Raw genomic sequence first — 16,095 nt, forward strand, 5'->3', positions numbered from 1 at the left:
GTCGAGGGGCCCCTTAGCAGTTTTCTGTTTTCAAAAAATGACTTCTAAAAAAAACTATGCTGTTAGAGATGAGCTGAGTCAAACTACGAAATGAACATCATAATTTTTTATTTTACTTTTTTCTATATCAATTTTTGTCACAATACTCCATATATTTGATCAGGTACGTAGTTACATGGAATGCATACATCTCGAAATCGCGAATACTTCTACATTCATGGTTTCCTTAAATCCGTTGATATAATTATCATTGCTACCATAAAAAATTACTAATTGCTGACCATAAATCTATATCACCCGAAACATCACTATAGAATTCATTGCACAAACATCAAGTGCCTGCTCTTATTTCTAAAACGTTTTTTTTCTCGATTTGATAGATTTATTTTTCGGGCTCGCTCATTTTCAATTGACCGCCGTACCACGTGATGCTGTCAACTGCCGCCCATGCCGACACCGCGACGTTGGCATCACCGTGAGAGGTTATCTGTCAGTGCTGCACGGGGAATCATCTATTCGTGAAATTAAAACATTTTTTTAATGACATTTTTCTGATCATTAATTTTAAGAAGGGCCCCTTGCGGAATACCGCACCGGGGCCCCGAGCTCATCGCTACGGCCCTGATCAGGGACAAAAGTCACATTTGAAAAGGGTTGAAATTTCCCCTCATACATTCGTTTAACAGCAAAAATATTAAAAATTCTAGTTAGTTGTTTAAAAAATTTCGTACGTAACTTAAGTGGTACCTGAAATACGTTTTTAAAATCCTACCTTAATCTTTACGCCTCCTTTAACTTTAACGACCAAGAAGTTTTGAAGCCATTGCATTCCACTTGCACCAATTTACTGAAAAAAAAAAAGAAAATTTAAAATCATTTACTCATATATCTAATCGATGGCTGAAGTAAATAAATTTATTATGAAATACGTAATAAAAGTATGGACACAGTATAAAGATTCTATACAGTAGATTCACTATTCGGTATTTTAGGAAGATCGAATGAGTGACCCTACTGTAAGAATCTTTATAGTGTGACAGGGGCTGGCTTCTATAGAGTGTCTTCCAGAGTTGTAATTTATTTGAAATACTTGCATTTAAAATGCAAATAAGAAATACCTATTTTTATCTTGTATTTAAATACTTTTTTAAGAAAAAGCATTTTGTATTTATTTAAAATACTTTTTCAAACGTATTTTCAATTTTGTAAAATGCCGTTTAAACAAATGCCTTCGTTTTCTTAAATTCCTGAGAATGTTGAACTTTCGTTAAAGTTCGATTGTGGTAACATGCTCCAATTCTACTTGCCTGTATCTGTTTCTGTTACACATAAATTGGTGCAACGTTATTCCTTTTTTATTATTAGTCTCCGCTGCAATTCCTACCTGACATCTCTTTTCAATGTTTACGATATTCCCTAGCTCTAGAACGTCTGTCGTGAGTAAAAGTAGGCTCTAGACTCTAGTCTAGGTAGTAAGTTGAAAGAAGAAAGTATAGGGTTGTTGGGAAAGTCATTTCGTTTTTTCCCGACAGAGGATTTAATTGTATTCTTTTGCACCCAACTTCGCATTTAAGCCGTATAATTTTTATATGCTTTGAGAGCTCATATAGCAAGGCTTGTGTGTGAAAAATTTCAATTATTTCTACGCAGTAGTTTTTGGTTGGTGCCCTTTTAAATATGGAGAGCGATAAGCAGCATTTTCGACATATCTTACTGTTTTACTACAGAAAGGGTAAAAATGCTGTTAAAGCCAGAAAGAAATTGTCTGATGTGTATGGAGAAGGTGTGTTGACAGTACGCCAGTGCCAGAACTGGTTCGCTAAATTTCGATCCGGCAATTTTGATGTCGAAGATGTACCACGTTCGGGAAGGCCGGTTGAAGCTGATAAAGACGCGATAAAGGCATTAGTTGATGTGAACCGGTGAATAACAACACGTGAGATCGGATTGAGGTTAAATTTATCAAATTCAACAGTTTATGACCACTTGAAAGGCCTGGGATTATCCTCGAAGCTCGATGTATGGGTTCTCCATGTTCTCACAGAGAGAAATCTGTGTCGCCGCATTGACGTCTGCGATTCGCTTCTCAATCGTCACGAAAATGATCCGTTTTTGAAGCGCATCATCACTGGGGACGAAAAATGGGTTGTATACAACAACGTCAAACGCAAGAGGTCATGGAGCAAAAAAGATGAACCGGCTCAAACCATTTCCAAAGCCGATATTCACCAAAAAAAGGTGATGCTGTCTGTTTGGTGGGATTTTAAAGGAATCGTTTTTTTTTTTAGTTTTTACCGGATAACACAACGATTAATTCCGAAGTCTACTGTCATCAGCTGGACAAACTGAATGATGCACTTCAACAGAAAAGGTCAGAACTAATCAACAGGAAAGGTGTAGTGTTTCACCAAGACAACGCGAGACCTCACACCTCAATGGGATACAATGCTACACCCACCATATTCTCCAGACCTGGTACCATCGGATTATTATTTGTTCCGGTCACTCCAAAATTTTTTAGACGGTAAAACCTTCACCTCAAGTGAGGAGATCAAAAACCTCCTCGATCAGTTTTTTGCCAGCAAAGACCAAAAATTTTATGAGCGTGTAAAACTGTCTTTCATTTCCACAAAAAAAAAACGAAATGACTTTCCGAACAACCTATAGATGCCACAGTTTTATTGCAGACTATGCCAATTTTGAACGTCCCGACTATAAACACTTCGGTAAAGCTACTGAACCGTCCTTGTTATAGCAGTTTAACGCACGTAAAGTTAATTTATGATGGCATCCAAAAAATATGTCGGCATGTTAAGCAGATCAAAGTTGTGAACCTACTGTGTAGAATCTTTATATTTTGGTGTAATAGGTTTACTCTTTTTCGATCTTTGAACTACACCGTCAGTGGAGGCACAAAAGAGGCTGGGGAAATATGGGAAATTCCTTTCCCAACAGCATTCATTTTCAATAAAAAAAATTATATAAAAATGCCACTCAACTTGAATGACTGCTGTTTGTACCTGGAAGTACTGGATATTAAAAAACACGGCATATTAGACAAGTTATTTCACAATAGGTTGCATTTGGAAGATATTTAATTCCACTTCCCTAAAACTCGTTTGCAAATCCGCCCCTAATTGCCGGTACAGTAATTTAAACGTTAGATTATTGTAAATTGTTTTATTTCAAAGATATGCATAAATATTTACTATTTTATGTACAGAAGTGGCCAAAAATATTACATTAAAATATAAACAGAGATGATAATTGATTCACAAAGTAGATTAAAATGGACAAGTCCTGACGGCTTCCACAATAAGCTTCACCGCTGATGATACAAATATTCATCTACACTATAACCAAACATTTCGAAGTCCTGTCTATAAAAAAAAGAACACTGACGTAAAATTACCCTTATTCTAGATATTTTGATCAACTACCTGTAGATATTGTAAAGATCTTTGATTTGGGATTGACTTAATTCCGAAAAGTATTTCTTTGCTTCGTCTTTCGTTTGCGAAGCACTCTTGTGCCTCCACTGCGGTTTAATAACATCTTCTAATTTTGCATGTTTTATTAAATAATCTGCATCTTCCTGTAAGTTACAAAACCGCTATTTTACTTAAAAAAAATACCTACCCTCATTCGCCTGTTCAGTATATCTATTAATAATATCTATACCTGCAACGTTTCGACATGAGCAATTACATCAAATTCAAAAAAGCAGGGAGTGCAAAAAGACCAAACCGGCTCCCAGTGTTCGTTAAATCTGTTTATTTTAGCCATTCGTATCACGTAAGTAATAAACTGAAAAAATGTGGGGCCTGAGGTGCAGTTTCTTAAATAAGCCCCCTGAAAATTAACAAAGCACAGTTGAGAAATTTATATTTTCCTGTAGGTACCTAATACTTATTATTCATTTACTGAGCGGAGTAGTCTAGCCACTAGTATAAAGATTCTATACAGTAGGTTCATTTCCCGGCCACACCCATACATCTTAGGAGCGACTACATTGTATGCAACAGAGACTGACATAAAAACGAGCGATACCTCTCTCTCTCTTCCTCTGTAACCAAGCCCCCTTAAGGCCAGAAGGCTTAGTTATGGAAAAAAGAGAGATTTTATGAGAAACAAAAAAAAAAAACAATTTTTGAGCTTACTCCATGAAATTAGAGATTAACCTAAAGTACATTATACTTCATTTACTTTCTCTAGCGATGTGCCCTGTGTCTTGGATGCGCGCTAGCAAAATCGTAGGTAGGGAAGTAAAAGCTCATTATACTCTCGACTCTTGTTATTAAACATACTTTTTCATACAGTATCTGCCAAAAGTTTTGTTCTATCATGAATAGTAGTGCGAGTCGAAAACAAGCGTTAAAGCCTTCAATATATCTTCAAATAGAAATAAACATCTCGTTGATATTTTCAGTAGTAAATGGTACCAATAACAGCACATTTGAGAAATGCAATTGTAGTGGATAAAATGGTCAATTTTTCCGTGCAGTACTGTACCGATTATACGCTCCTCACCGGTTAAGAGTTTAGCCGAGAGTTGTCTCCTTTCTTTTCTGGCCTAGTGCTGTTCTTTTCTACTTTGCGCCGGTCAAACTGAAGGTCACATCGGTACAGAAAGTAAACGAAATATACATATACTCAAAAATAAGTGTATATCTCGCCAGCTTTTTGCCCGTAGGGTTGCCCTACCCGTATGGGCTACATTTATTAGGTTGAGTGGCGCTCCACGCGTTATACAATTTTAGAACCCTGAAATTGTAATACTTTTTGATGGGTGACGCTTATCCACTTCGTGTCGGCTTTCCGATTTGAACGAATCAGTGACCATGAAAGGGAAACATCTTTTTTTTAAAGAAAAAACGTCATTCAANAAACTATAGCTACAAGCTATCCAAGGATGGTACTATAGAATGTCACCTCAAGGTAGGCCTAGTGGCGTCATCTCTTGGTTAGGCCGGAAACTTATCAATCCACCCTCGTATAACAGTAGATAGAATTTAAAATTACAATTTATTTTTTCACGGAATTGAGTTATTCCACTCTCTACTTTTCCCCCCTCCCTCTCCCATACCCCTTATCATACCGCGTGGTGGCGTGTACCGGTTAAATATTAAAAATAGCAAAAAAATTGTATGGAATAACATATCAAAATTGATCTTTTGTTGGAAGGTATCCACACCATCCCTTTCTGGAACAGGCATTTCCTTGCCCTCAGTTCTTTATTCTCCCCCTCCCATACATGCTATCATTCCGCAGGATACTCAAGCGAACCCACATTACTTTATTGCATTTCATAACCACCTGCTCTTGAGTTGACGACTGCGGTGAGCAGGTTGTAACACCCAATCACACAGTGAACATTGTTGCAAAATGGTAAGTAAGTAGATACATACTATTAACTTCTTAGAGTCTCTTTCGTGGGAATTGGCGGTTATTTGGGAGAAAAAGGCTTTGCTCGATCTAAGAAAACCTAAGAATGATTTGGACAGGTAGCCACACAAATGTTACGCTAGGACCTTAACCACAAGACCATGCCGCTCGGTTTGAATATTATTGTGGACGTAATACTTTTATTAAACTCTCAAGAAACCACACCACACCTCAACGCATACATACAAATGTTTCGAGAAGATTCCCTGTACAAAAGGAAAAAAAGCGAACGGAATCGATTTTCAACCACGTCTCCAGTTTTTATCATCAAACTTCATACGTTTACAAGCTTTTCTGCACTAAATTTTAAAACCACTCCTCAAAAACATTTCGAACCCAAATTGAACCCCTTTCAAGATTGTGGCCATTACACTTTTCATTTTTATTAAAGTCTACTTCTATTACATCCCACACCATCCCTCTAATAGTTTAGTAGATCTCCCCCCAACAAAAATAATAAACGAATCTTACAGGATTTTGACCACGTCTTCCTTTCTTTATTAACAATCTCAATCTGCGATAGGCCTTGTTATTATCTCTTGCACATTCTAATTTATCTTTGAAAGCCGACAAGAGACGTTCGAAGGGATGTCTGACTATAATAAAAGAAGTGTAGACTCTATTGGCCCTTTTCAGTTCAAAAAATGACGGCCGAAAGTATTTCTTACGAATGAGTCCCATTGGATCGGTTATGAATTCATTGATGTATGAAGTATTATACCTAACAATAAATGTGAATATGAAACTGGTTATAACGTAAGTATTAGTATCTGGGTTTATTTTATTCAACATATTGTCTAAAAGTATTAGCACAATCTTACCCTGCCATCAAATTGAAATTATACAACCACGATGAAGATGCAGCCTTGAAAATCTTGCAGTATACCAATTTGTATCGATTGTTGATCAAATATTCACTTGCCTTAGGTTTAAAATTTATCTCTATCTGTTTTTCCCAATTTTTACATGTGTTACATAAACGCTGAATTCGTGCTTTATTTCTTAAAGCTACTGTATCTAAACTGTTGTCGCTAAAAGCACTCACATAAAAATGTAGGAAAAAAATATGAGCGCCCATATAAAACACTTGCTTACCTTAAATTACAATTACAATTTTCTATTTGTCTGCTGGGAGAACTAGCTTGTAGATATTTATAAAATTGGAACACAAACATTATAAAAACAGTAATACACATTATTTGAACCATTCTATTTGTGTAACACGCCATTAAAGACATTTTTTTAAGAAATAATCTCCATTTATCCATTTTCAACGTTTTAACCTCTTAGATATATATTTTGGAACCCTTTATTTGCAATATTTTTGTGCAGATATTGTAAGCGTCTTCGACCTGTTCGACGTTTAGGTCAGTCTGCAACTTAGGCATTGCTTGCGATGTTAACGGTATTATACATATGTAGGTAATACATACTTACAATTAGAATATTGATGTTAAATAGTATGTCAAACAAGTAACAGGTAGATGCTCCTAATAGGCATAACACTATACCTATCGGAAATAGTAATAAAGAATAAGTGTTGTAGGTATAGCTATAGCTACACATTTAAATACTTAATGTCATTTTTTCACTGCCTAATATCATTTGACAATTTCAATTTATCTCTACTATACCTACCACGATGTAATAGCCAAATGATGTGTTTAATTTTTACTATAGGTATTGGTAAGTAGGCGTACCTAATCCTAATATTCATTTCTAAAGTTGGGAATACACCTGTAAAACGTAATCATTCGTTCGCAATCGTTCTTGAAATGTACCGGTCATTTGTGGAATAAATTTGTCATTATGGAGAAAACTAAATTTTTACGACAATGCAAAAATTACAATTTTCGAGTGTATATATGACTGAATTTGCCGTAGAAATAGTAGTACACACCTATTTATTAGATAACTTGTAATAATGTCAATTTTGACGTTCTTTTAAAAATTATATCTATCAAGTTTTTTATTACAATTTAATTTGTAATATCAACTAAAATACCTAGTAAATTTATTTCTGCTGAGATTTTATTTTTACAGATTCGGGTCCAATTTGTAATTTTTATTATTTTCGAAGCAATTGGCTAGTGGCATAAATTGTAAATATCGTTTTAAAATTTAGGTAACTTTTCCTTTTTCATTTTCCCCGTGATCCCGCAAGTATTTCATGTAAGATTGGGTCGAGGGTGAGAGGGTAGAAGGAGGGGGGTTGTTTAAACCTTAGACATATTTTTTAACATAAATAATCAATCAATAGAACTGAACGATAATATTGATATTATACTTAAAAGATTTTTTATAGTCGAACCGCTTAATAATTCCAGATGATGAAATAACTACATGCATTTTTATTCAAAATCATCATCAAACTGAATTTATAATAAAAATTTTTATTATAGCAGGTGCGTCGAAATGGATTCTACCTAAAATATTTATATGTTGAATTTTGATATAGGGAAAGGGTAAGATGTAAATTTGTACAACAAAACAATTAGTACAACAAAGTAGACAATATTAATTAAATAACTAAAATACACTATAATAATCCTAAATCAGGGAACATCATGAGAACGCAATGATTTTTTATTTGTTGATTTACAACACATGGCGAAACTCACACGTTAATCGATTATTAATCGATCACCAATTCCCAATTATCTCTCTGCATCGTTTATTAATAATATCCGCAACCGTCATATCTAATGAATGAATCAATAAACAAATCAGGAAATATAGGAAACTAATTCCTAATTTAAGTTTATTTTGATTGCGTCTGGGAACCAAAGCCCTTATATCTCCCTCTTCATTTGAATCTCGAACCCTAAATATGAAACAAATCTTACAGTCCTTCTAAGGCGCGAATCTTAATTAAAAATTATATTCACTAGCACAGTAAAAGTTACTTAGGTACAATAAGTTACATAATTGTAAATGGAAGCCCAAAAAAAATTAAGTTCAGTTAGTTCAAGTAGTTTATAATCTGACGTCCACTAACAATAGACAAATTAAACAGTACTCGGTTGCTAAACGTTCCCATTAACGTTTCCGTAATGAGCAAACGAGATACTTAGTTTAGTGATCTCCCCCCTTAATCCTAAACTGTGAGCTTAATTAATACTAGAATCACATTAAGAACCTGTCAGCGACCGCTTTCACCATTGGCCGACGTCGAGCCAACAGATTTCTAGAGGGGCGTGAAACAACGAAACACATGCCTTTTCACACCTCTTCCTTTCTCATTCTCTCTCTCATACCCTTTTCTCTTTTTACCCGATCGGTTTTCTTCAATCAAAGTCAGTAGTCCGCGACAAACTTCCGAGGGATAAGCTGAGTGCACCAGTCGAACATTGGTCTTTTAGATCACCGATTCAAAGTTTTATACGATAGAATCTAGAAGTGAAATTCGAGAAAAAATGAGTTGATGAATTGACAAAGGAGTGACAAAACTTAAAAAGCGGACATAGTTAAAAATTTCTTCAAAAAGCTTATACCATGGAGATGCCAGTTCCCTCAAGAGCGACTCCTGATCAGGCGATTCTGCAACCAGTGACTACTTGCGAGGCTATAATTAAACCTGTGCCTAAACCGTTTTCTATAGAAGCCCTAATAGGTGATACAGACTCTAAAAGATCGGTTACAATGACCTGGTGTAATTCTCCCTGTTACTATCCTTCAAATCAAGCCCACAGCGTAAAGGACGCGGATTCAGACGGAAGTCTCGACTTAGATTTAGCCCAGGATTTGTCCAGGCAAAGTCAGAAAGATGGTAAGTCTCATTCTTCCACTCTTTTTACAATTTATTAGCAAGAAGCGTTTCCGGACATCGGAATTTACTGTAAATACCTGCCTAGGTAACCTTAGATAGGTAATCCTTTAAAGTCCTAACCGAAATAGTCTACTTATGAGTTCGTTTTGATGGAATTACAGCAGAAGCGTGAGCCAAGTAACTTTTAGGAGGGAGTCATTGAACACAAAAATAATTCTCCGTGTTATTAATTAAAAATCGATAAAAAGATCCAATTTTGTCCTTTTTACGTTGTCCATTCTCTGCGCCCCAAGGATTTTTGCTATTGTGACTTGATTCATATGCCACTGGGGGAAAGATATCGATTCCACTTTTTTATAACAATGACTAATGCGTAAAGCTATCAAACATAATTTGAAAAAAATATACATAACACTTGGTGGATTAAGCAATTATTTTTCATGTTACCTGATGTTCTACGATCCCTTTGATTCTATCGACAATTAAATTATTACGCGCTTACAACCGCCGGATTTTCGGGAGTATTAAGTAGGTTTTCCGCCCTAACTACGGCATGGTGTAGATTAATTACGAACGGGGGTAGTATAACAGGGATAATGAACAAAATGTAGAGTCCTGCTGAGAGTTAACGGGAAGTAATGACTACAACGGTCTCATCTTGATGAAAAAAACCGTCCCGAAACTTGTATGCGGTTACTAAGTACATTGGGGTGCCGCCAAGGATGATATAAGGGGGGAAAAGGAAAAGGGAACGTTACAAAATATAATGTATTAAGCTAAATGCAGTTCGAGGGTGGTCCTTATGATTATGTCGAATAATTTATTGCACATTCCATAGATCCATTCTTATAGTTACGACAGGCACATACATATGTATGTAAGCGGGGGGCGGAATGTCCAAGGGATTCGATATAACGGTAAAATTAGATAAAAGTAAAATAAATGTACATATACAGCAAGTGTTGTCTAAATGTTATTAAAGAATCGTTAAAATTCAAATCGCATCATCATTCACTCGTTTGTAATGATAAAATTTGCTAAAAGGTTGATATAAAAACTTATCATTTAAATATTTACATAACCTTAAAAAGAAGAAATGTAATTCTGCAACAATATTTGTAACTTGTATTGGTCCATCTCCCGCACTAATTTGTTTTTTAAATTTTCACATCAGCACCTATAAAATTTCCTATAGCTACTTAACCTGATGATGACAGATAATGTATAATGTTTTAAGTTCCTTAAAATATAAGAAACTGAATCCCTCTGTCAGGTACGTGCCTAACATAAGTTTAGAGTAATAGATTCCATGAAAATATTCACATTTACCAAGGATGCGTACACTACAACTACTTATAAAGAACAGATGAAAGCACTGCTTGCAGCAGAGAAAACATTTTCATTACGTATCCATACAAAAACAAAAACATGCTAAATATCATGAAATTTATAGTAAGTAACTTGGATTTCCATAACAAGCAATCTAGGGATATTAGAGAATCTGAAAGTTGTCAAAGCAAGTCCGAAAAACTCAAAGTATTCAGGAAAAGTAAGCGGATATTTATTAGAAAAGCTCAAAAAGTGATTAGTAAAGTTTCCAAAAAAAAAAGTCCGGAAAGCCCAATAGCTCAAGAGTAGTCAGGGAAAAAAGATATTATTAGAGAATTTCTGTATATAGGTTATTGTTATTTTAATTTCAGTAATTGTAACAAAAGAGAAGCTAATAAATTTGAAGCCCCTAGCTACTAAATATTTTTCGCTTACTTGTTGTAAAGGAACGATAAACCTATCCAAAATCTAAACCATCACCAACAATGACAATGGTCAAAACCTTATCACCTTTACCTGTCTTCGATCCTGATGCTAAATGCGAACAAGTAATCTACTCATTATCATCATAAGGTCGTCAGTCTTAAGACTGATTCGACACGCACCTCCGCTCCTTCCTATCCTGATCTAATCTTAGCATTTCCCTTAAACTAGAACATCCTTAACTATTTGCGAACAGTAATCTAATTAGTGCAGTGCTTCAAACATACTCTTTTAACAATCTTTTTCGAATTTTTAAATTAATCGTTTGCGGGCATAGAAGTGACTTCTTTTTATTGAAGGCGACTTGATCCTACGCTATCCTCTGCTTTATATCCCTACTACTCCTGCCGTCCTGATTTATCTAAGTTCCTAGATACCAAAAATCAGCCACTTGTAATTTTTTGTTTCCTATCTTTATATTCGCTCTCTCCCTAGACTCCCTTATATACCAGTAGTTTTGCTTTACTTTTATTTATTTTCATACAGTACTTTCTTTTTATTTGTCAATACCGCTTCCATTATTTAAAGCTATCTCTAACTTCTCCTTGCTAGATGCTTATACTTCTATATCATCTGCAAATCTAAGCATACTAATCTTTTGCCTCTGTATATCTATCCCTACAATTGTACTGTCTTTAATGATGATCGCGTCTTCGACGTATAGGTCAAAAAGAAGCGGTGACAGTGTGCATCCTTATCCGACTCCCTAATATTTTTTTTCTACGTTGCTGCTACAGCTCTATAAGTGCCTGTTGGTCTTTGTTCAAACTAAGTATCACTCTTTTATCTCTGCAGCTCATCCCTACATTTTTAAGTATATTTAACATCTTGTTCAATTTAACATTGTCAAAAGCTTTTTCTAAATCTACAAATCCTATGTATGCGCTCTTTCCTTTCTTTATCATTTTCTCTATTGTTATCCTTAATGCTTTGCAAGAATTTATTTATGATTTCGCCATACCATTCGAAATGACTAAAGAAATAAAATTTGAAGAACTATAGCTTATTTATGAGCATTTCCTTGTTTTGAAAGCGACTATATATCAACTTATATTTAAATAAATTCGTTGTTTTTCATCACCACAATAGTCTACCTTTTGTAAAACCTCCTTATCACGGTAATAATTATCACGACAGCAACTCTCACATAATCTGCGATCTGATAGTCGCTATCGTGATGACGCTCTGGCACTATCTAGTCCAAGGCTGCCTAACTCCAGGCCCATCAACGCATTGTAAATGGCTCGCATGAACCAGTTTCAAAATTCTCGCCATTTTGAAAGAAAAGCCTAGTACTGTCACCATAAACTTTAGTACACGACACTATTAGATAAGAGTAAATTCCATGACTTTGAAAGTACAAAACAAAATTTACAAATTATTGTTAATCCTTTCATGAGTAGCATACTGAAATAATTAGTTATCCTGCCAATATTCAGTTGGAATTCAGTGAATTTTACAACAACCTTTTTGAATAAAAAATATCTTCAAAGTCACAAACTTCTTCAGAAGAATTTAGAGATGATTTCTGAAAATTATAGTGCTAAAGGAAGACTTTCTATTCAATAACCGACCTGGCGCTTCAATTTTTTTTGTAGTTTTGGATCAACATGTTTGTGAAAAGTTTTCCAGATGTTAATTTTATGAATAATAAATGTTACTAACTGAGTAACATACATTTGATTTGTTCTTACTGTTGAAAAATTACTAAAACAAAAAGAATGCCAGAAATCACATAGACTGTACCAAATATACCATAACTAGCCCTTCATTCCTGAGAAGGTGTCCTACCAACCTACCACCGCTATTTCTTATTAACTTCCATAGCGCCCTCTGACCTCCCATATATAATCCTCAACATTCGTCTGTAACACCACATTTCGAACGCTTTTAACTTATTAAATACTTTAACACTTGATAGGGGTTAATATCAAACATTAATACGAAATTTCATTTTTAATTTTCCCTCATTAACTTGAGGTAGTTTGTTGTGGAGTTGAACATTAAAAATGAAATTTCATATTAATGTTCGCTTTTAACTTTTTATTTTCCGCCGCGCCCAACGCCTACGTTTCGCCTCCGTACAACGACGTGCTTCATTCATACACCTTTAGATATCAATCTTTTTGGAATTTCTAAATTAACCATTCCCCAGCTAAGAAGTGACTTCTTTCTGTTAAAGGAGACTCGACTTTGCGCTATTCTCTGTTTTATATTTTTACTGCTCCTTCCATCCTCACTTATCTGACTTCCTTGGTATCCAAATCAGCCACTTCATCTAATGTTTCGTCTTCTATTTTTATATCCACTTTTACCTTACTTTCTTATCCCTTGAATACCAGTGTTTTTGCTGTACTTTTATTTATTATCATACAATACTATTTTGTCATACTGATTCTAACTCCCCTTTGCTAGTTTCCTCTTTTTAGTTTGTTTTACCGAAATTTTCTAAATTTGTTCCGCTTATGTTGTGCACGAATGAATGAAGTTTTTCAACACAATAATTGTAAAACTTCTTAAATGTTACATTTGATCAACGATGGGCTAAATGAAATTGAATCCTATTGCTATGTTGCATATTTATCAGAATGTCGTTCACGGAATTGATTTTTCAAAATTGATGGGTGAATTTATTTCAGGAAATAGGATACGAGCAACCACTTTCACAGAATTTTTTTTTTAAATTTGCATATACATCTTTTAGACAATCGGTTGTCTACATTAATACTTTGAATTTTTTTTTAATTGCTAAATTATACCTCCACATTTCTCTCTCCTTCTCGCACTATCAAATGTCAACAACTCTAACAATAGAATAGAGAAATTCAAACTGATTCTTGACAAAAATTATTAAATAAAACTGCAGCTTTTTTTGTTATAGGATTATTGGATGTTCGTATAACATTATAACATTCAAATACAAAAACTTTCCCATACTCCATACCATTTTGCCTGTAGCCAAAATACATGGTCTATAATACGAAAATTAATATAGCCTAATTGTAGCTTTCAAATTGCAAAATGTTTTGAAAACTGTGATTTTGATATATGACTGGAAAGTTAATAAATATCACTTCTTCGTTTTGTATCGCCTCGAACTCACTGACTCGTACTAACTCACTCGACCTCGCGACAACAATTTATAGAAACTCACCGTGTTCTAAAATGATCCAGCATATGCCGTCTAGGAACCTGGTCTTTTTTGCCAGTGTATACGTTGGGTTGCCTACTTAAATGTGGCAGTATTCTGTCGAAACTGTCAAACGTTTCGATCTTATTGGGGCTCGTCAGCACGTCTTGGTATTTTTGCATGCTAAGACGGTACGGTAGGAACCAAGAAATTACTTACCATATAGAACTTGTTAACATTACTGCGCGGCGGCCTTAATTCTATCCGAAAACGAAAAAAAAATTTTTGCTGCGCCTAACATTTTCGCTGCCCGGGGTCATGGTACCCTCTGCACCCCCACACTACGTCACTGGTCATTATTCGTTACTTCAGCTATTTTGTAGCGTTTTTGACGTGACAACGTCTTATAATTAGATGGAGCCGGCTGCACGCACGAAAAAACATGACTCATGCGGCGTTACCTCGCTCTGAGGCGTTCCATTTAAGGCTTGAAGTGCAAGCGAGAGCGCGGAACGAGCGACAAAGAGGCACAATCGGCCTCCGCGTTCGGCAGCGTTCGACATCTGTCTCTCTCCTACTTGAGTGAGCGATGCGTCCGCGTGGACAGCTGCTATACAATAATACATTTCCATTTACCTCCTTCTCTATATCCATACAAAATATCTATCAAACAAATAAAATTAAAATTTTCTTTTGAAAAATGAAACCATTCCATCAGTATTTTCTTATGACGTTGTCACGTTCAACTATCGTCAGTAAACCGACTTTACAGACAACCGTTTTTTTTTCTCATTAATTCTGACATTTCAAATTTCATTTATAATAATGTAATTGTTGGATACACATCATACAAAAAACGCAAACGAGCATATTCATTAACATTGCATGCATTATTTGTACAGAGGTCCATTTCAGTGTAAGTGTTATTGTGTGTACGTATACGTTAAATTAGTTAGGGGTTGTTGACGACTGCTCTTTTCCGCGTTTAAGGGTCGTATGATACTTTCCACTTTGTTACGCCAGATCTACTCCCTCGGAGACATTAGTCCCACGTCGACTACAACCGATAATAGGGTGCAAAATAAAAACTTGGCCGATTTGTTGGAACGAATAAGTCAGTGTACAAAACGTACATACGGTGCCGCTAATGGCTTTTCGCCATATAATCTGTAATCTGAACGATTAGACCAAAAGTCCCAAGCGAATGAAATTTGATACTATACAGAAATGCAAATTAAGAAAGGGAGACGGGCACGCACATAAAAAAAAGTTACTATAACTGACTTCCGCCAATCTAAATTTAATTTAGAACCGGCGGTACTCGTGAAAAACTGAAAAAAATATAGAAAAGGAATTTCTTTTACTAATAATCAAAGATGCGACACATCTTTCATACTTCCTTAACTCGAATCTCTTAAATCGAATCGGATTATCTTTAAGTTAGAAAAAAATCGAATTAAGGAAAGTTTCTGCTTTAGCCTCAAACTTTTAATTTCTGTTTCGAAAAAATCGAAAATCGATGTTGTCTTTTCTTACCGTAACGTTATGATTTTAACCTAACCGTTTTCTGTGCTGTAGTGAAAATTTATGATGGTTAACAGTTCCGCTAAAAAACTCTAGCCATTGATTATCGCTGCAGTTAATTTTTCCGAAGAAAATTGGTAGAAACTCGAATTACAGACACAATAATTTATAGAAAATACTACAAACGGCACAGTGAACGCCATCTGTAGCACGATGCTACATTTTAGGATTACGTATTTTTCAATAAGGTCCACTTGTGTGGATATCTACTTGCTGAAAACGAACCCTGGCGTAGCGAACCTCAACGTGATAGGCACGTTAGCTTAATCGATTAAAATAATTCGAAGTGGTCTGTATTCTGTCGAAACTGCCAGACGCGGATAGCGATTTCGATCTTTTTGGATCTCATCAGCGC

The 16,095-nt window shown here is 35.3% G+C and overlaps 2 protein-coding genes and 1 long non-coding RNA gene across 5 annotated transcripts in view; 1 reads left to right on the plus strand and 2 right to left on the minus strand.

The window, feature by feature from the left end:
* Positions 1-848, minus strand: part of LOC112904122 — a 30,551-nt gene extending 29,703 nt beyond the window's left edge. The window contains exon 1 of the long non-coding RNA XR_003230904.1: positions 773-848. This is a non-coding gene — a long non-coding RNA (uncharacterized LOC112904122). The remainder of the gene's footprint in view (positions 1-772) is intronic.
* A 2,388-nt stretch (positions 849-3,236) lies between these two features.
* Positions 3,237-6,995, minus strand: LOC108736444 (carbohydrate sulfotransferase 11-like). Of its 3 annotated transcripts, none has more exons than XM_018468886.1 (7): positions 6,883-6,995; positions 6,541-6,818; positions 6,267-6,476; positions 5,917-6,166; positions 3,682-3,852; positions 3,441-3,595; positions 3,237-3,380 (listed from the first exon to the last, which is right to left on the minus strand). In XM_018468886.1, the coding sequence occupies exons 2-7, from the start codon at positions 6,711-6,713 to the stop codon at positions 3,323-3,325; spliced, it is 1,017 nt and encodes a 338-aa protein (XP_018324388.1). In that variant the 5' UTR covers positions 6,714-6,818; positions 6,883-6,995; the 3' UTR covers positions 3,237-3,322. The 3 variants fall into 3 exon arrangements, with proteins under 3 accessions (XP_018324388.1, XP_018324385.1, XP_018324387.1); XM_018468883.1 differs by having other exon boundaries at positions 6,541-6,824; XM_018468885.1 differs by having other exon boundaries at positions 6,541-6,824; positions 6,879-6,995.
* Positions 6,996-8,762: 1,767 nt separating this feature from the next.
* The window catches only part of LOC108736445 (homeobox protein unplugged), a 34,607-nt gene continuing 27,274 nt past the window's right edge, over positions 8,763-16,095 (plus strand). Inside the window, exon 1 of the mRNA XM_018468887.2 lies at positions 8,763-9,214. Coding sequence (XP_018324389.1) covers positions 8,941-9,214 — 274 coding nt within the window. The 5' untranslated portion in view covers positions 8,763-8,940. The remainder of the gene's footprint in view (positions 9,215-16,095) is intronic.

Source organism: Agrilus planipennis, unplaced genomic scaffold (assembly GCF_000699045.2).
Source record: "Agrilus planipennis isolate EAB-ADULT unplaced genomic scaffold, Apla_2.0 scaffold149, whole genome shotgun sequence".
Classification (NCBI taxonomy): domain Eukaryota; kingdom Metazoa; phylum Arthropoda; class Insecta; order Coleoptera; family Buprestidae; genus Agrilus; species Agrilus planipennis.